At 39.1% G+C, this 22,137-nt stretch overlaps 1 protein-coding gene across 2 annotated transcripts in view; it reads left to right on the forward strand.

Moving 5' to 3' along the window:
* The window catches only part of LOC306855854 (malignant fibrous histiocytoma-amplified sequence 1 homolog), a 41,054-nt gene extending 19,077 nt beyond the window's left edge, over nt 1-21,977 (forward strand). The window contains exons 2-3 of one of the 2 annotated variants that reach the window (XM_079394774.1): nt 20,125-20,512; nt 20,593-21,977. In XM_079394774.1, coding sequence (XP_079250900.1) covers nt 20,125-20,255 — 131 coding nt within the window. In that variant the 3' untranslated portion in view covers nt 20,256-20,512; nt 20,593-21,977. The remainder of the gene's footprint in view (nt 1-20,124; nt 20,513-20,592) is intronic. The other variant, XM_079394775.1, reaches the window with a different exon arrangement.
* Nucleotides 21,978-22,137: the final 160 nt, after the last annotated feature.

Genomic DNA, 22,137 nt, shown 5'->3' on the forward strand with positions numbered 1-22,137 from the left:
ATCTTGGGCCAATAAAAACGGGTACGAGCGAGATCTAACGTACGCTCTATCCCCATGTGACCCATATCATCATGGAGACTCTGCAAAACAGTAGAACGAAGTTCTTTAGGCAGGACAAGTTGATATGAAATCTGTTCATTGTCCTGTCGTGTTCTATAAAGAATACCTTCAACCAGTTTGAACTTGTTGAGCTCCCTCAGCAACAAGGAGATCTCAGGCAGCTCCTCCTTGGCTGTAGGAGGAACTTTCTCACCGGTCTCCATCTGATATATGACTTCCCGGAGATTTGAGTCAGCCCTCTGCTTATCCCGAAGCTCATGATGGGACAAAGCCGGAACCACAGGCAACCCAAGATCTTCTATATAACTCTCAGGAAGAACATCTGCCATGATAGACAGGGACTCGATCAAAGTACTTGCTGCTTCCACTCGGATGAGGCAGCTCTGGCAAATGGCATTGACAACCCCAGACGAAATTGAGGAGTCGCCAGAATCGAAAAGATGTTGTCTAGCAAACTGATTGAGAAGTTCTTGATCAGATTCGCCGCAAGGTTTACAGGAATCTTCCTGTGGTCGGCGGGAAAGTGCATCCGCATCCAGATTCTGTCGTCCAGCTCTATATTGCAACTTAAAAGAAAACGTGGAAAGCGCAGCCAACCACCGATGGCTCGCTGCATCCAGCTTAGCTGATGTCAAGATATAAGTAAGAGGGTTATTATCAGTAACCACAGTAAAATTGGCACCATACAAATAGTCCTGAAATTTTTCTGTCACACTCCACTTTAGTGCCAAAAACTCAAGCTTATGGGCCGGATAACGACTTTCACTTAATGATAGTCCTCGACTTGCAAAAGCAATAGCCCGAAGATTGGAGTCTTGTTCTTGATACAGTGCTGCACCCAGCCCAGTGGTGCTCGCATCCGTATGCAAAATGTAAGGGCGTTTTGGATCAGCGAACCCCAGGACTGGTGCACTGGTAAGTTTCTCAATCAAGATAGTAAAAGCGAGTTGACAAGAAGGACTCCACCGAGAACCGAAGGGTTGCTTTGGATCGAACTGGCAGACCTTTGAATCAAAGAGTTTTAAGCTCTTTCTTGTGGAAGAATACCCACGGGTCAGGTCGTTGAGAGGTTTTGCAATGGCTGAATACCCCTTAATAAAACGGCGGTAATAGCCTGCGAATCCCAGGAAGGATCTTAAGGTCTTAAGATTAGTGGGAACTGGCCAGGATTTTAGTGCAGACACCTTCTCTGGATCGGTCTCAACACCATTTTCAGAAACAATGTGTCCCAGATATTTAACTGATGTCTGAAAGAATTTACACTTTTCAGGCGATAGTTTCAATCCGTACTCTCGTAAACGGTTCAGCACTCTAAGCAAACGGCTCTCGTGCTCCTCAAGCGTGTTAGAAAAAATTATCAAGTCATCCAAAAACACAAGAACCTCTTCCAAGTGGAGATCGCCCATACACTTTTCCATTAACCTTTGAAAGGTTGAAGGTGCGTTGGTTACTCCCTGGGGCATTCGGTTGAATTCCCAGAATCCAAGAGGCGTAACAAAGGCTGTTTTTGGTTTATCTGCTTCATTCATTTCAATTTGATAATAACCTGACTTGAGGTCTAGCACCGAAAACCACTTGGATCCAGTGAGTGCAGAAAACGATTCCTCCAAGTTTGGCAATGCATACGCATCCTTTACAGTCTGCAAATTGAGCTTGCGGTAATCAATACATAATCGAATATCTCCATTTTTCTTCTTGACAACAACTATAGGTGACGAGAATGGGGACTCGGATTCTCTGATAACACCAGCATCTAGAAGCTCTCTCAGATGTTTGCGAACAGCTTCTATATCCTGAGGATGAATTGGTCTTGCTCGGTGCTTAAACGGAGTGTTGTCATGGAGATTAATATAGTGTTTCACATGACTAGCGCAGCCAACATCCATGTCATGCTGGGAAAAGACATTGGACATTGCATTCAACTTGATGGTAATTCTTTCCTTCCATTCCGGGGGTAATGGTGATTCCCCAAAGTTAAAAACTAGTGGGGTGCCGTTGAGCCCATGTGCTGAGGAACTGGTCACATGCTGCTCTGAAACGATGCACGCATACGCTCCCAGCTCTGCTATGATGGTCGAAGACGGTATATAGATGTCTTGCTCCGATTCATTTCTCACCCTGACTGGTACTTGGTGAGGGAAACGCGTTGGCATGGCGACAAGACAGCTGCTAACGCACAGACCACCCGGTAGGCCTGAATCCGGATGTTGGACGACAGCATACTGACTTGCTGGAGCAAAGACTTTAACGGAGCCGTTCAGCAATACAGTGTGGCCAGCAGGAACAAGCACAGAGGATTTACCGAGCAGAGTTACAACTCCAAAATGGTCGCTGCAGCTTTGTTGGTAGATGACTTGAAGAGTTTGTAGTACAGCTCGGTAACCGGATACATTTGGTTGGAAAGAAGAATTGTCGCTTTGCCGAAACTGGTCGTAGAGTGTTTCGAGAGTGTTCATGCCAATCAGGATTGAGGTGGGAAATCCTGGTCTGACATCAGGAACAATAAGTGCAAGAGTTGGAACAGTAACAATACTTCCAACAAAATCTTTAGGAAAAGTCACTGTAGTTTCAATGTAGCCAAGATATGGAACATTTTGGCCTGCTGCTCCTTCGACATGGAGTAGCTCATACAGGGGTTGAACTGGTTGCTTGGAAAGACGTTCATTGTAGAAGGAAACCGGAATGGTCGTAACTTGAGACCCAGTATCCAAAAGACAAGAACCTTGGTGACCGGCGACTTTGACATCAGCAGTACATCTGGATCCTATAAGTCCTTTTGGCACTCTCCTTGATGTAGACTGCAGCTCAGAACAGTTAACAGGAAGCTTACTCTTGGCGGGACAAATTTGATCCTGCTCAGCCCCTGGTTGTCCCACACCAGGAACTAGAGCTAGTTTAAATGCTTTCTTGCAGATGGATTTTGTCTCTGCCACTTCTGCTGCCTGTCCTGAAACTGCTTTCGCTTGGCGCTAACCAGTACTGGGTTCGGATCAGAATCACACTGAGGCTTAATGTGGCCATCCTCCCCACATCGAAAGCAAAACCCAGGTTTTGGAGTGGAAGAAGCTAGTTTGGCGTTTCTCCCCATCCTCCCGGTTTCAGTCTGCTTTGAGGCAAAATACGTAGCTGCTGGCTGATATCTGTTAGTCTGACCGGCATTAAGAGCGGCAAGCTGTTGCTGAATGGCTGTCATCTGTTGTGAAAGCTCTTTGGTAAAATTTGTTATCGCAGTGCACAGATTTGGTTCTTCATTCGGGCTGGTTACAAATTGAGCATGAGTGGTTACCTTTTGTTTGGTTCCTCCAAAGTGCTGTTTCATTCTTTGCTCCTTTGCTGCTTCTCTATCCTCCTCTGTTCGCAGGAGTAGTAAAAGTTCAGCAAAAGATGGTGGACTTGATTTCCTTTGCTTAAGTTGGAGTTCTGAAATCAGTCCATTGTCCCAACACCCTCTGCAAAATTGAGCCAATAAGCGTTTATCCATATCTCTCTCAGATACTCCTCCTCTCCTCACAGCTTGTTGCAGTGCCCCCTGGATTCTCTGCAGGTACTTAGATGGCTTCTCTCCATGATTTTGGTAAGTGTCCATAAACTTGGCGTAAAGTTCTTCACCATCCTGGACAGTGCCATACGCCGACTCCAGCTGCTGCAGATACACATCAGGCAGCGCATCATGGCTTAGATGTTTCACCATGTCACAGGCAGGGGGCAGTAGGCTGTCACGAATTAGTCTGGCGCGTTGGAGATCAGAGATGGCTGGATCACACAGCACTAATTCGACGCCAGACCGCCAGGTGTCGTAGTCCATTTCATGGTTTGGCCTGGGCACTTTACCAGAAAACGGTCTCAGCCGATGGGTGGCATGCATGGATGAATCACTGCTCCGAACCACATGCTCCACAACGTAACGCTGCACCTCCGGAGGGTTAAGATCACCAGATGCAATCGATCGTCCTCCGGCGCTGTTCATACCGGCACTGTTAGAGGCAGAAGCAGGTGGAGTGAGAGAGGTTTGTAAGGGAACATACACTGGACCAAAAGTTTGACCTGGTAACGATGACTCTAGAGGGTTTTTTGATTGATCAGCTATCTTTTGTTCAATTTTAGGGACATTTACAACAGCAGGATGAAGTTGTGCTATAGCTTGTTGTATCTGAGACATCATTTCCCCAAGAACCATCGAATAATCTTTCCCAGACATTTTAGCAATTCCTTTCAGGTCAGATAAATAGGTGTCAGTCTTTGAACCACCCAACTTCGACATGTAAATTTGGGATAAATTCTTAATATGGAATTCTTTATTTTCATCAGAAATAAATGTACACGGCAGTCGTGAAGACAGTTTTACTACTGACGCTCCCGACACAAATTCAACAACGAGCATATGGTGAAATTCGGATTCACTATCATCAATAATGTTATCACGATTAATGTCACCGTATTGATCAAGAAAATCTATAACTTCAGAAGAACTCTCTTCAACCGGCCCATCCACTAAGACGGCATTAGGAATTTTTATCCCGAGTTTTTCAAAAACTTCCATCGCAAAGACGAACTGGTGAGCATGAATAACTGTTTCTGTTATTATAAAATGTTAATTACTGTACAAACCAGCTCCTGGCTGGCTCGCCAGATGTAACGGGTTCTTCGGACTCACTAGCCAATATTAATATGTCATAAATATTAGCTATAATAAATTAAATAAATAACTATGGAATTAAACAGTTTAGGCTAGTTAGATCCCAGAAGTCTAAATTCGGCTACAGGAGCTGGTAGTCAGTAATAACACAGAAACATGAATTTAAATTTAGTACAGGTACCATGTATTGAAAGTGATTAAACAAGATATTTACAGACAAAAAATAATGAAAATAAAAAGGAAAAATAAAGAAACCAAAATATTTACAGACTACAATTGAACCAGTTATAATTAAGTGCACTTTGTGGTTATTGTTCAAACAAAATATGACAATAGAAATTACAACAAATACACACAAAAAACAAAAAAAGAAAACTGTCCCATCGATGTTTGACTTCTTCAAGACTCACGCAACAAACCACAAAAGGTTTATGAGAGTTTGTACCGATAAATCCATAGGTTATTGTTCGTTAAGAGGAAAAAGATGTGCGTGTGGGATTGAAGCACTAGTCTGTGGAGAAGTGTATGTGGGACCCAGGCTGCGGACAACCTTCCTACCAGACCAGTAGGCCGACTGTTCAGTGAATGCTGCACAGATGGTAGACTCCCAGCCGTAATAGTTCAGCTCGCCATCATTCATCCCCAAACAAAGAAAAAAACCTGGCCTGTAAAGCAACAACAGGACCAGTAAATAAGGCTAAATTGGAACTAAAATTACATTAACCTTTAGCTAATTCCACACTCAAATACCATTTCCTTGTGTACCCAATTCTAAATCATTACAGAATCATCAAATAAATGTATAAACTACAATTAATAAACATTACATACTTGACAACAGTACTATAATCTGATTTCCTTAGTGCATGTAAACATACTTGGTACAAACCCATTTGTAACCCAGAAATAACAGACTTTACAACAGTATAAATCAAAACCCTTTTTGTTAAACAGCCAAATGCCAATGCTAAAACTAATGTTAATGTTCAACGCCGCTAGCTTAACATATCAGCCTCCAGCATATAGCTAATTCATTCAATTTACTCACCAGTTCATCTATGTAAACATAACTTGATGGCGGCGACAGATTCCCTTCAGCCAGTAAGTGGTTCTAAAAAGTTACAATGATAAGCTTAACCTAAAAGCATGAATCAAGCACTAGAGTGACTAGTCTGTAAAACACAAACCTGTCCACAGCTGTCGATCGGCTTCCCCACACTTCTGAATGAGGAAGACGCCGCAGCCCTGTTAAACACTCGTGCTAAGCATAATCACGTGACTCGAATTACATGAGGTCGCAGGGCACACATTCCGCATGGGGAATTTAAAGGGACAGGGACGGCAAAACCAACATACAACCATTTAATATATATTGATAGATTTTAACCTGGGTTACACTTATAATAAATTGCCGTTTAATTAAATCATTAAAACAGAGTCTAGACAAATTAAAATGGAAAAATAAAAGAAACACAAACCAGAAGAATAAAAATGGAATTTGGAGAAAAATAAAACTGATTTCAAAGAGCCCTAGTTTTACATATCACTCAGATGGTCACGTCTTATTTAAGTGGGCGGCGAGACCACAAGCTGTTGAGACTGCAAGCAGCCCAACGCTGAGCACTTGTAAATTATACTGGGAACAATCTAGTTCTGTTTCATCATTTGTGTCTGGCTTGTTCCAGATCTGCACAAATGAAGCCTTGATCTTTGATTACAATATTGTTTGACATTGTGTTACCTTAATGGACGTCTCTGTGTGGTGTTCACAAATAGCAAAGGGAGAATGAAGAGTGCAATGAAATGTTTAGAAACATCTGGAATGGGATGAAAAAGACATCGGAATCAGATTTGTGTTTGATGAAGAGGATATATGAATTGTGGTCAAGATATGTTTACGAATTCCTTAGCCCTTACTCAAGTCTGAGAATGGCAATTTGTGTGGTTCTAATCAGGTTTTGGTAGTTTTACTGAGAGACAGTGATATGGATTTATCATGATTCCTTCCTCTGTTTTTCCCTCATTGTCTGCAATGAATGAAGTTTGATGGTGCTGATTTTGAGTTATTTTCCATTTCCAGTCATGATTCGTCTCCCATGTCAGTCCTTCCATACACATCCAATGACTGTTGTTATGCTTCTGTCTCTCTGTGAAGTCCTATGTTTTAAGACCCATGATAATGAGATGTTGGCAATTCTTGGGTACTAGTTCTAGCGCATTTTGTATTCTGGTTTGGCGGATGAATATAATACAGATTCGTAAACAACTGTATTTTAACAGTGTGTTAAAGGAACAGTCATTTACTTACCCTCATGTCGTCCAAACCTGTATGATTTTCTTTTTTCCATGGAACACATAGGGACAAAGTCAGTGACTACTGCACTTGAAGCTTTTATAAAATTAAAAATGAAACACCCAAAACTGTATATGGCATCACCACGAAGACGAACTATATGTTTATACTTGAAATTCCGGAGGGGAAGTCGGATGGCGTCGCATGGTGATGTAATGACGCATGCCATTAATCGATCTTTGTACTATAACATGTAAAACGGGAACATGAAAGGATTATTCTAAAAGCAACTCATGTAAACACCTTAAACATAATATTGTCTTATTCAGAGTAAGGTAAATAATTAGATTACTGATGTCCATGTAAACGTAGTCAGTGAATTGAATCGTTCAAAGGTCAGAATAATGATGTGTTCACAAATCAGATATCGTTGCTGCTTTTGTGAACTTTTTGTACTTGAAATTACAATTTTTGGTTAAATGATTTGGGTTGAACTGTCTCTTTAACGTGTATGTTAGAAATCTCTAACTTAAAGTGGTCCACCCTTTAGTTAATGATTGTTCATTTTGCTTTGTTTGCTGAATCAACTGTTGACTTTAATACATCACTGTCGTTCTTCTTAGAGATATTTATTTGATTCTTAATGGCCGTGAACAGACCTTTTGATATCAGGGCTATTCAGTTACAGATTTCTTAAAGCACTGAGCATATGTTTAAATGGGATTCTCTTTGAACCTTAACCGTTTGGCTTTTTCAGCAGAGCAGACAGCTGCATGGAAATCTCATCAAGACACTCTGCATTGACTGAGATATCTGAATCCAGACGGCTGCTAAGCTCTGGCCATGTGCTGATGAATGCATGCATGTGTGACGCGTTTGTTTGCATCTATTTATTCTTATATTACTGTAGTACAGACATATTGTTTGTAAGGTTGAGTGTAGAGGGGAAAGGAGGATTCACATTTTTCACACCCTTTTATTCAATACTTTTTGAAAACCTCCATTTGCCAGTTTAACAGCTCTAAATTTTCTCCTATAATGCCTGATTAGGTTAGAGAACACATAACAAGAGATCACAGACCATTCCTTCATCCAGAATCTCTCCAGACCCTTCAGATTCCCAGCTCCATGACGCTGCTTCTTCTCTTCAGTTCACCTCACTCATTTTCTATAAGTTTCAGGTCAGAGGACTAGAATGGCCATTACATTAGAAGCTTTTCTTTTTTTTTTTTTTTTGCTCAGTGACCCATTTTTGTGTTGTTTTTGAGGTTTGTGTTTGGATTATTGTCTGGTTGGAAGATCCAAACATGGCCCATTATAAGATTTCTAATAGAATCAGTCACGTATTGATTTTTTATCTGTTGGTATTTGATAGAATCCATGATGCCATGTGTCTAAACAAGATGTCCAGGACCTCCAGCAGAAATATAGGCCCACAACATAAAAAATACAGCAGTATATTTCATTGTACACATGGGGTACTTTTTATCCCGGTGTTCACCAAACCCATCTTGAGTGTTTGCTGCCCAAAATGTTCTTTAGCCACTCAAACTCTCCTCCTTACCATGCATTAGGACAATATAGACACACGTCCTCTTCCAGGCAGTTTCGTAACATTTTATGTTGATTGGAAATTGTTAATTATTGCCCTGATGGTGGAAATGGGAATTTTCACTGCTCTAGCTCTTTTCTTAAAGCCACTTCACTAATTTGTGAAGCTCAATTATCTTTTGCTGCACATCAGAAATATATTCTTTGGTTTTTCTCATTGTGATGGATGATTAAGGGAATTTGGGCTTTGTCTTTCTGGAGTGCTCAAAATTGTGAATATGAATGGGAATATACATCAGAGATATTTTACTCATAAGAATTTCTAGGGTATATATATGTACACACACACACACACATATATACATATATGTATGTGTATCCCACGTGGGGTGTCGACGTGCGGTCAGTGATCCGTTTCCAAAACCACCGGCGTTGCAACGGCAAAACACACTGTTACCCATTTGAAACATTTTAATGCGAGTATTATGACTCAAGTGAGGTACAAAGCTTTGTTAACAAGAGAAAAAATTGGTTAGCAGGCAAATGTTACATCGCGACCATGCTTTTGGATTCATGCCGTTTGAGCGCATACATTTAAATCAAGCCAAAAGCGGCTTTGTGTTCTGTTTTGCCAGCCGGTCACGAATTTAATATTTTTGTTTCTTTTCCCACTGTCTCACCCTCTAGATTCGCAGGTTTATTTTATTGTTGTTTTAATCACTGTTTTCGCATCTCTTACTGTGGTAAACATGTGGGGGGAAATGAAAGATTCCGTGGCCATGAATTAAGAATTTGTTACTATGACTTAAATTGCTCCCGCATTTAAATTCATTGATTTTCTAGGGAACAAATTAATGAAACTTGGACAGTGGCCACAAATTAATATGTCGTAGGAATGAATTAACAAGTTGTATGAATGAATAGCCTCTATAGTATCTGTCCTGCTCGTGTGCGCAGCCCTGTCAAAGCGAAGTGCCCAATATGCAACAAATATCTAGGGAAATTATAATTGAACATAACTTATTACTACATTTCAATACAAAAGAACTTTGTATTGTATCTGTTTTAATGTACTTTTAAAGTTTGGATCACATTAAAAGCGTAGTTTGTACATTAGTAAATTATTTTCGTGTAAGACCCAGCCCCTTCACCGTCACTCACAGACGTTTGCACGTGTTTTTCGCATGAGCCGCACGCACCCTAAAATGAAACTGCTTAATCGACCATCGATAGCTCTTATCGATTACATCGCTTATCGACAATTAATTGATCGTCGATTAATCGTTGCCATCCCTAATCTACATAGAAAGTATGTGGCTTAGGTAAGGGCAAACATTCTCCAGAAACAGTTTTACAATTCCATTTACCACCCTAGGATTTCTCCCCAGAATGAAACGGTCTGTTATTGGCTTATGTGGAAGGGTCATGAATAATAATGTTAAGCCCTGCTCTGATTGGCTGTTTCACAGAGCGGCTCAATGTTGAGCTATGCTCTGATTGGCTGTTTCACAGTGCGGCTCATTTCAGTAGCTCACAGGATGGAAACACAGGGAAAATATATATTTCAATATTTTCTCGCACAGTTATGTGGTTGGGTAATTATACTGTAAATAAAATGCGGGCATCAGGGAGCCTGGGCATTGAAACTGTTTTCAAATGCACGATCGCGTTTTACTTTCACTTTCTAGATTTGCGATCGCATGTACTCTGTTATGGAGCGGCAGTACTTACCATACATTATACACGATCAGGTCGGGTATATGCAAATGTTGGGGGCGTAACTATTAGTGATCCCGACTGTTACGTAACAGTCGGTGTTATGTTCTGATTTGCCTGTCTTTCAGTGGTCTTTTTTTATTCACGAGATTAACATAAGAAGGAGGAAACAATGGTGTTTGAGGTGCACTGTATGTTATTTCCATGTACAGAACTCTTATTATTCAACTATGCCAAGGTAAATACAGTTTTCCATTCTATGGCACCTTTAATTATTTTCTTTGGCTACATGGCCTTGATCACATCAGCAGAAAATGTGTTTCAGATAAAGTTTTGATGAAATTTCCTTTTGTGCTCTTCTGAATTTGCAATTCCGTTATGACCACATTCTTAAGGGGAAAAGTCTGTTTCAAGTCTTTTTCTGTGTCCGCATTAGCTGTGTGTATGCGTCTGTGCATGGGGATGACCCTGATTCACTCACTGACGTGTTTTGTGCTTTATCACTCAGAGTGATAATCCTCTGTCTGAGTCGCCGGCCTCGAGTGGCTGCTCACGTCTCATCCTGCTGTTCACTCTACAGTCTTGCCTGATCACTGTTTATCATCCGCCACACTGAGCTAGAGGTCAAACAGTGGGAAATGAGTGATGCATACCACCATATGTGGTGCAGAAAGACGGTTGCAGCAAACTGTCAGTTTTCCCTTGTCTTGAAACCCGGTGAGCATTTTTAGGCATCAAACATAGGTTCAGAAATTCACAAATATTCCCAGATTTGTTTTGTTGTGAATGATTCAATAAATCACGCTGAACTTCTGCTTGACAAGCGCTATGTCAGCTACACGCTGTTAATTCCGGAGGCAGTTTGTTTTGGCAGTACCTTTATGAATCCACATCCTCTGGACACTCGAGAAAAAGATGAAGCATTCCAGGATGTCTTTGACCCATATTTCAGACTTTACAAAGGGCTGCAGAGCGAGTAACAGCATGAATGCGTTAAAGGTAAATCAGCTTTGGAAAATATCTGGAATGCGACAGTAGGGCTAGACAAGCGTTGTCTTTTGTGTGTTTTTTGGTTGGAATGCAATGCAGCTCATTGCATGCTTCAGTCTTAATAAAAATAATGTACATCCTTTATTTTAACTTGCATCCTTTTTTACATCTTTTCAATTTAGTAGGGATTCGTGATATATTGGCACCATTCTATTGCTATTAATATTATCACAACACACACACAGATGGATATATAGATATAATATTATGAAATAATACCTTAATATTACATTCTCATTTCCCCAATTTTGCCCGATTTTTACCTTTAGACAGATCACCCTTGCCACCATTTAATGGTCATTTAAAGTAAATATTTAAAACCACTTTATAATTGAATACGATTTATAAATGCAGTCTAGCAAATCTCAAAATTAATATCCATTTTTCATACTGTTCAATGATGTGATGCACACAATCGCTTGTATATTTATTTTTACTTTAGTGTTTTATTTGTAATTTATTTAGACAAAATATATAAAATTGGCCATTTATCTGCCATAACATGAAAATAATTATCAGTTTATCGGTATCGACCAAAATTGTCATCATAAATCATTAAACTTCTTTTTTTAATGTGCAAAAGAGGTTTTAAAGTCAATCATGAAATCAGATACTGGTATGTCTGACTCAAATATTTGCATTTTTCTCTTTGACAGTGTACTTCATATTGTTTTAGTTATGAGAGTTAGTGATAGAGTATAGTTGACTGTTAATAGAAAATTCAGAGCACAGAACACAAAAGATGAAGAATGCGCCATTGGAATGCAAGATCTTGAGTATGAGCAATAGATTGTAGGAGTGAAGTCGAAGCCAGACGTGCTGTGTAGCAACAGTGGGCTTTGTTATGGAGATGTGTCTCATCGTTTCATTCTCTTTGCTGCTTCCTGTCCCAGCGAGTACAGGAAGTGCCCTTGTTGAAGTGTGTTTTTAGATTCAGTGTTTCTAAATGTATTGTGTACGTAACTAATTCTATAGGTTCAAATTTTTGTCCTCCCTGCCTCCAGGCATAGGACCAGTTTACCTCTCAGTAAAGAGTGTGTGAATTGTGTGTGACAGGATTAAGTCTCCATTTCATTATTGAAAAGCCTTGGCCTTTCTCAAGGTGTTGGGTGACAGTGTTTCACCTGTTATTGTTAATGTAAGAGCAGAAGTGAGTGTTTGTATTGATAGCTTACAGTAGAGGACATTTCAGTAGGGACAAAGAGATGCCTTGCGAGGAAAGGGTTATTTCCCAATATACAAATTTAAACAAATTGCTATATATTTCATTAGTTGTTGTTGCACTTCTTTCTCAAGCAGTGAAAGTAGAATTAGTCCATTCACTGTCATTCTGCACCCTGGCTCTTATTAATAAGTAATAATTGTGGACTGAAGCGAGTCAGCTGACCTGACCTTGACATAACAGCAACATTGTCACCCCGGATGTTTGGAGTTTAACATTCCCTCAAGCCCGCAAAGTTGATCCTCAGATCTCAAATAGCTAACCAGATATATGACCTCTAAACCATGTTTAGAAAGTGTCAAGACTCTGAGGGAAGTCTAATGGGTCATGGGGGTGGAGGGAACCCCTACAGTGCAATCATGTGGCCAGCAGTCTCACCACTGATCTACCTGACCCGTTTTCATTATTTATGAACTAATTCTACCAAGAAGAGGAAATGCTGCTGATCATTTAGAGATGTTTTAAAATGTTTTACACACATTTTGTATTGTTAACATGCACAATAGAGATAAGGATAAGATAATGTTCCCAAAAAAGAGATGTAAGCATAAGATATTATCTCATATTTCTACTATGTTTTAGTGATTCATTGTAAACTGACATTTACAACCCATTTCACTTTCCATAGTGAAAACTTTCCTTTTTGAGATCAAACTAGGTCACCTATGAGATTTGTGTAGATCCAATGAGAAAGTGTTGTTGTCCAATGAGAGAGGTGGTGGTGGTGGTGGGGGGTCTTTTTACAGTACCATTACCAATTCATATCTGTGCCCTCTTGTAGTCAACCACTTTTAAACGCTCCTGTGTGTTTTATGTACATGCTCTGGTTTCGAATTGCAGCGTTGAGTATTGTAGCCAATCACAGGCATCTCTGTTGAAAGCAATGGCCAACCAGAGGCGTTTTCTTTATGTTGGGTACACACCACAAGATAATCGGGCTGATTTTGAGCCGATTTCTCCCCTTCCGACAATCCTAGGTAATGTCCCGATTATCTTGGTGGATCTAAAGATTATTTTATCAGATTTTCCTGTGGTGTGAGGTGTGTTAAGAGTGACTGAATCTGCTCGGAAGAACATCGGAGGCGCCCCCGATCGCGAATCGTAAATATTCAACATGTTGAATATTTACGATCATAAATCCTGATGTGTGGGGGGAACCCCGAGGACAAACGCGCACATGATGTTGAGATTATCACGTGAAACGAAACAATATCTATTCAGAAAGCGATCAAGTCTCCAGAGATTTTGCGAGATTTCCCGTGTTCACAGTCGGGACTCTGGTTGAAAATCTGTTGGTGTGTGGTGTGCTGTCTTTGTCACATCGCGGCACACCACACACTATAGGAGCAAAACGGTTCAATCTAGGATTTTTTTTGTCCTCATGTTTGTGGTCTCTCACATTTTGAAGATCTTATAAGATGTAAAAAATATTTGGTCCCACTTTATATTAGGTGGCCTTAACTACTGTGTACTTACATTGAAATTAATCATTTGATACAATGCACTTATTGTGTACATACATGTTTTTACATTGTACTTATATTTTTAAAAATACCTATTTGTAATTACATCTGTAATTAATTTCTGTAGTTACATTTATAATTACACTGTTGACCCATCCCTCACACCTTAACCCACCCTTAAACCTACACATACCACCAAACCTGTCCTTAACCTTACCCGTATCCCACCTCAATAGCAGCAAAAGTGTTTTAAAATACAATATGACCACAATAAGTACATTGTACTTATTTTCTGATGTAAGTACATAGTAGTTAAGGCCACCTAATATAAAGTGTGACCAAATATTTTAGTGTGTAGCCAGCATTAGGTTCATCAGAAGAATCCCCTCTGAATTAATTTTTTGTTTTCGTAAGTTTACAGAGTTCTAGACGCTTTCAAATGTACCTAATATAATCAGAGAGAGAAATAACGCATACACACGGTGTAAATAAGAGATTGAATGTGTAGTTAGTTTTCATGTGAGTAAGCTCGGTCAGTTGCGCTATACGAGCTTTGCTCTGTTTCTCTAGAATCTCTACATAATTCATTGACAATTTGAAGAAAAGTTTTGTTTGTCTAAGAGGACCGAATGTCCACGTATACTGTTTCAAGAGTGACAAACGCGAGTGTAAAAAATTACATGAGTGAATCCACTAAATTGTTCTGTCCGTTAGAGCCCTGCGTTTCGGCCTGGGTCCGACGGTCCCCGACTTTTTTAAGCCCCTAGGGCCAGGCTTCGGGCCAATTTTCACGTCATAGTTCAGACGCGGGCCGAGCCTCGGGCCTGTTTTACGGTACTAAAATTGGTTATAATCACCATTTTAGAATAAATTCAGAATCAAGACCTGAAAACTAGGGAGTGGAAATGGCAACTGAGCTATTGAGTGATCCTCTGCTGCCATCTACTGGATATAATGGTAATTTCATGTAATTGTCCTCTCAAAAGTCTTTGTTTTCCACATGGTTTTTTGGTACATTTTTTTTGTCATCTCCATGAATGAAAAGTTAATTTTTAAAGTGCATTTTACTGCACAACTGTAAAGTAAAAATTAATAAGGATTTTAAATATTGTATAAGTTTTTTTTGTGTGTGTGTGTTTCTGTCGGGGGGGGGGGATGGATGGTGGTTATTTAATAGTAATAGATTAGATTGAAAATTTCGTGTTACATACAAAACTGGAAATTATTTAGCTGGTTTGTAAGGAGAAATAAAAAAGCTGTAACTGGGGCGGTACCTTTTCAAAAGGTACATGTTTGTACCTAAAGGGTTCATTTTGCTTCCTTAAAGGTACATATTAGTACTTGAAGTGTTTATTTTGAAAAGGTACTGCCCCAATGACAGCTTTTGTACCATTATTTCTGAGAGTGTACGTTGGGAAACATTGTACACTCTTGTGCTGCTATATTCTCTGTAGCAGCACAAAAATGATAAAGCAGTTACACGTAATGTTGTCTAGCAAACAAGTCTAGCAAAGTTTTTTATATTTTCATTTTTTAAACATTAAATGTCCGTTTATAACACTACTTTATACGTTGGGTTTTATCACCTTGGCAATAAATACAAAGTTCTGTCATGAAACTCTAGATGGCGCAGGCCGATAGGTTGCAACGTCTTTCTCAGTCTGATATAATCATTTTATTATTCACGTCGCAGCTGATTGGTTTCTTTTCACATCAGCAGTCAATGAGCTGCTCAATATTCAACTACTCGTCTAGTGCTTGCTGTCGCTGTTGCATCGCATTTCAGAAGCCCTCCTCCTTCCTCAGCTCCACCTGTATAGATTTGCTATGGGGTAATTTCATATATGTTATATGGGGGTCATTTCATGTATATGTGCAGCAGGAGTATTTCCTACATGCTCACAGCAGTATGTCTGTGGATGTATTGGCAGTAGTAAGTCTTAGTACTAGCAGAAGGAAGAAAGAAGAAATATCCTGTGTCTCATACACTCAAAGAAAAAAAACAGTCTGCAGAAGTCATTGTTCACTGCACAGGCCTTTATAGCTCATCATGGTTCATGGCTCTTGTTTTATCCATAAGCCTGCTAGCAATTCTTGCTTACTAGGTCTTGTTGTACAGTGGTATTGACTTGAAGCTTTTGCTGGGAGTGCAGTTTACCTTTTAAGGACCTGATAATGCACCTCAGGGAGCGAGAACAAAAACTATTGTGATGCAGAAATGGAGAATATGGCAGAGGAACAAACAGGTCTGAGTGCAGCAACGCACCTGGAAATGTTATTGAGGGCAAAAGTCAAGAAAGATGGAAGATTCTTAAGTTTTGATGCCAGAAATGATTGCGTTCCAATACCAGAGGTGGGTAGTAACGAGTTTCATTTACTTGAGTAAATTGTTGGGGTAACTAATACTTTTAGAGTATATTTAAAAATGGGTACTTTTATTTAGTTACTGTGGGTGACGCTCCTCTCGTTACTTTATCTTAATGCAATGCAAGTTAAAAATCCTTCAATTTATTCCAAATGCGCCATATACTTTTTTTCTGGGCAATGAGCGATGCCCGTTTGCGAATGATTCATTCTTTTGAGTCAATTCTGTTCAAAGGCTCGATCAAACCAGTTGGCAAACCAGTGAATTGGTTCGTAAATCAGTTTGAATGATTCGTTCAGTTCCCTGCCGCACGCGCTGAGTCGTCTGAAGCGATTCTCACTCAGAGTTGTAACAGAAAAGAGTGTTGAAGACGTGGCTTTGGATCTACAGTCAATTGAAAGCAAATCTTCAAAGGCTATGCATGGTTTGCTAGCTAGATGAACACCGCATGTGCTGTCGGTTCCACAGGTGTAGATTAGATTACAGTACACGATGCCATGACATTACCAGTTTGTTGTACATGTACCTTACACATTAAATACAATGTATAATTTATTCATTAAATAAGCTGTCACAGAGTATGAAATGAACACCCGCCAAACCCGTGTTAGTTCCAGGAGGAATGCCTTTGCCTAGACATAATACTGATATTTTGCAGAACAGACGGAAGAAGATCCATCGATGTGCATTTGTTTCGTTATGTTCAGATGTTCTGTAGCGGTCATGTGAGGAGTTTTCACTCTTCTCTGTGTCAGAGGTTATATACATATATACATTTATAATACATAATATACTTTAAAATATAATTTAATTCAGTGATGCAAATCAGAATTTTTATCAGCGGTTACTCCAGTTTTCAGAGTCATATGATCTTTCAGAAATCATTGTTTCACAAACCAGTGTTGTTGAAAAAACATCGCAAGCTGGTTATGTATGTTTTGAAGCTGGGATGCTGGTTTATGCTGGTCCTTTGCTGGTTTAAGCTGATCTTTAGCTGGTAATGTACTGGTCGGACCAGTTTAGGACCAGCACATGACCATCTTAAACCAGCAAAAGACCAGCTTAAATCAGCTCAAACCAGCATCCCATGCTTCAAAACATACCTTACCAGCATATGCTGTTTTTTCAACAGGGAACAGTTTTGTTGCTTAATATTTTTTGGAACCTGTGACATTTTTTTTCAGGATTCTTTTCCTCAATTAACTATTCAGACTATTACTTTTACTTTTACTTGAGTACAGTTTTTGGGTACCCTACGCACCCCTGTCCAATACACATTAGCAGAACTATGAGCCAGACTAGAGGAGGAGCAAATAACAAAGAATGAATCAGCAAGGAACTTTATTCTGTATGATTCCCATAAAGGAACTGCTGACTAATTTCCTAATCTCTGTCTACAGTAAATACATGGAGAATCAGAAACAAGACCTTTCATAATCACTGTGTGTTACCCGTTTGCTAATCTCACATAACTCTGGTTACTAGTTTATTGGCCTTGCTTTGTCCTTCACCTTTCAGCTGAGTGACTGAGTTCAGTCTCGTGGAATTCCTCCTTTATTCAGAATGAAGGAGAGCAGAAAATCAATAGAGCTAATGGCTTAAGTGCTGTACGAGTCAGGCTACTGCCGAGGACATATAATGTGATGCCATGATGTAAATAGTTATAAGCATTAAAATACACAATTACGAGTTTTCACAGGAAATTTTCATATTTTTCTAATTGCACATAATTTCTCAGAAAGCTTCATCGTTGAGCTTCATAGCATTAATTAAATTCCCTTCTGGCGGGGCTTTATCGTTTCACTGCGATGCCTTCAGGAAAAAAATTGTTTAAGCAGGTCAGCCTGTGGTTGTCTATTGTTAAAACCAGATCAAACCTGATGTCATTAAGATAGCTTTGGGCAATATTAGTGGCTGATGCATTATTACATCATTAATACGGATCAGATTATTTATAGTTTATTTATAGTCTGTGGGGGTGATACTCCATGCCAGCTAAGGTAACGAATAAAGGAATCTACAGTAAAAGTATTTGGACTTTTAAATTAAAAAAATGTAGGCATGTCGTTGCATTAAATATAAAATGTAAAATATCGTATTAAGCAGCATTTAGAAAGATTTTGAGGTGAATTAGAATGGAAACAGACTTCATACTTCCACTAAAAAAAAAAAAAATGTGCAAGATTTGATCATTTGCTTCTAATGTATTTAAAAATAATACATTTATTTAAGTGTTGCTTTAAGTTGTCATGTAATCAAAATTGACGGTTAATTTTCACATGATGTAATTCTTTGTCTTCCTGCGGTTTGTCTGATTCCCCTTGAGTACTCAGAACGTGCCCATTTGCTTACTGACTTGCTGAGTAGCACACTGCAATCCTTCATTACACGTCTCTATTTATAGACATGGATGGCTCTCCTATCAATTCAGGCTGCTTAGGCTGGACTTCTCGTACTTGTTTTTGTACCACAGACGTTAAGAAACTTCATCACCATCAGGTTTTGCGTCCTGAAGACGAGCTGTCATAATCTACTTCATACAGGCATACAGATACACCTCTGCAGTATTTTGGGAACTGGTACTGGTTCTTCAGATGATCAGTGAGTTTTAAACGATAAATAGAATAAACTTTAATAGCTTTAGCCCTTATTATAAGCCATTGTGTAAGGTGATTTATTTGGGACAGCAAGAGTTCTTACACATCCAGATAAAAGCTTGTTAAACAGCGCCACCTTGTGGTAGATTGTGAAGGCGCTCCTATAGAGCATCCTTAGAGAAAATTTGGATATAAATTGAATAATAATTTATATAAGGATGGAAATAATAATAAACAAAGATTTGTGTCAGTAATTCAGAATCTAGTCTAGATAGCTTTGTGTGAGTTCATATGCGAAAATCGGACAAGACAAATGGCTTGAATGAGGGAAGGAACCACAATCCCATGGAGCATTGTGAATAACATAATCAAAAAAAGAGCTTTTATTGTAATTAAAAGTTAGTAAATGATAATATATTTTTTCACGAGGAATGCCACAATTTAAAATGTGTAATAATGTGAGCTGGTGGCTTCAACAAAAGCCGTGATTTCCAAATTTGTGGAAAAAATGACTCTTATCATATGTTATTTTCATGAGTCAGTCAAAAAGATTCTCGAAATGACAAAATACAAATTGTATAATTTAACTTACAATATGCAAAGGAGTGGAAAAATATGTCCAATTTCCTACAAAATCTGTAATTTTCTGTCGCCCCTTGGATGTAGAAAACATCAGGGTCATGTCTGGTTTTTATTCTGTCCCTGGCCATAATTATAACCTTGAAATAAAGATTAGGCACAAAAGAATTTCTTCAGAATCAATACATGTGGGGTCTGACTGAAAATTAAACAAATAGTTGTAATCTGGCTCAGAGGAAGATATGAATCATGTCTTTGTGGTAGTTTTTCTGGTGATTATGGGATTATACAAGACTTCTTCACCTGGTTGTTGAAAGCAAAATTCCACAAAATGCATATCATATTTTGTGACATGCTAGAAAAAAAACAGGCACCCCGAAATTAGTAAGAAACGAGTGTTGGATTTCATTCAGCAATTATGATGCAGGGCGGTGTTATTTTTCAAGCGGTTCTGTAATTTTGAAACTAAAAAAGCCATTTTGGTGCCCCAATTATTTTAAATTCTGGAGCCCTGTAAAATCTTCTGTGAAATGTTACATTGCGTAAACCAGTGTGACTTAAAAACTATTTTATATTTTTGTTGGAATTATAGGTGAGCTGTTAAGCCAGTCCCGACCTGAGGGACTTACTGAGATCATCTGCCCCAAGAATGGCTCGGAGCGGGTAAACGTGGCACTTGTTTACCCTCCAACCCCGACTGTGGTCAGCCCCAGTCATAAATGACATTGACTTCACCTGCCTGTGAATGGCCTCCACAAACCGCTGCACCTCTTTTCCCTATATCTTATATCACACATGTACACACACACACACACACACACACAAATATATGTGTTTGTGTGTGCCCTGCTTTCTTGTTGCCTATGTCCTTCATCCCACATCTGAGGGGGATGATGGACCACCGGATACCCGACAAGTGCAAAGAAGGTTCATTATGGAAGCTTGCCATTGGAGGCCATCATATCAGGACATACTTAGAGGTATAATATTTGGAAGCTACATAAAATTTGATGGTCAGATGTGAGATCTCCAGCTTCTGTTTTGTTCTCCTCTTTTTCAGGTGTTCAGCTCCGACTGCCAACACACGATTAACTGAAAGTATTAGAAACTGTTGCAATGACGTCCTGTTTTTGTCTATGTACACCTAAAGCTTTTTCAGTCACCCTGAGCCTTCCTCAATGCTTTAAGCCTTTCAGTTCAACATGAGATCAGACGTTTATCTGCAAGCTCCTGGAAGTTCCCATTTGTTGCATCTCTTGGACGGAAACTACTTCTTGTGCTGCTGTGTGCCGAGGGGTCAAGCTGACAGAGAATGGAAGCGAAAGGACACTGTTTTCTCTCAGACATAAGACATACTTTGATTAGCGATGCTAGACTGATGCTTTAAATGATGTTGTATTTTAAATGCATGCCTCTAAAATGCAAAAAAGATTAAAAAATGACTTACATGGATAAATGCACTAGCCTTGGCCTCTTGAGATGTTTAGTCTTATCAAACATGAAAGGACCGAAGTGTTGGGCATAAATCTATTTATTGATTTTTTGCTCACATACAGACACATTATGTTAGTATTGGATAGAGATATGCAGACATTTCAAATTATTTTATTGCAGCCAAAGAAATAATGTTTTGCTGAACTACTGACACAAGCATCTGTCTGTCTCTCTGTCTGTCTGTCTGGTGTTCTATTTACCTATTTTTTTCCTTTCTTTCAGTCTATGCATAATTTTATACCCACATACACTTGTGCTTAGACAGATAATCATACTCCATAGCATGAGGGATATTATTTTAAGAAGACTGTCACAATGTTTCTTGCACATGTTCACACTTTCCTATAAGATGCAGTTTTGGATACATATGAGCAGGAATATTGATGTACGGTCACGGATGTACAGAAATGGCATAATACAATAATTCAGCCATGGATGTTTTCACTCTTGAGGTAAATTGTGTAAGCATATCTGCTTAACTGTAAGGTTATTTGATAGATGTTTAATACATGCTCTTTAAAAGCAGTGTCTGAGTCATATTGTACATAAAAAGTGCACATTAGGATAAAAGAAGGGAGACTTTTTTTTATAAGAACCGATTCATACTTCGAAACTATTGTGCATTGTTTCTTTTTGAAGAGGAGATAATCTGCAATATGTGTAATGTTTTGTGAACACTTTTGTACATATTTTATTTTTGTAAGCTAACAAGCTGTCACCAGTATCCCATGTTATTTACTGTGCATTGTGCATGGCTACTGTGCTCAATGTAAAATCCACAAACTGTTTTCTAAGTTATAAAGAAGTTATTCTTATTGTAGAACCACAGAAACACCAAATATAAAGGCTGGTTTCCATCTTGTTGTCTTTCTTTTGTTTCCCCTGTATTTTGTTGTTAAAATAACTTCAGAGCAATTAGTCAGAAATTAATAAATTTATGGCGTATGATGTATATCTGAGTGAAATATGGAGTGGAGTGGAGTGGAGGGGAAGGGGAGGGGGGGGGGGGTAATCATTAATAATAAATATGAGGGTAAAAATCTATTTTTATAAAAAAATATATAAATATGAGGGTAAAAATCAAGCCTGACATAGAACATGTCATTAATCG

The sequence above is a fragment of the Barbus barbus genome (genome assembly GCF_936440315.1).
Source record: "Barbus barbus genome assembly, chromosome: 36".
NCBI lineage: Eukaryota > Metazoa > Chordata > Actinopteri > Cypriniformes > Cyprinidae > Barbus > Barbus barbus.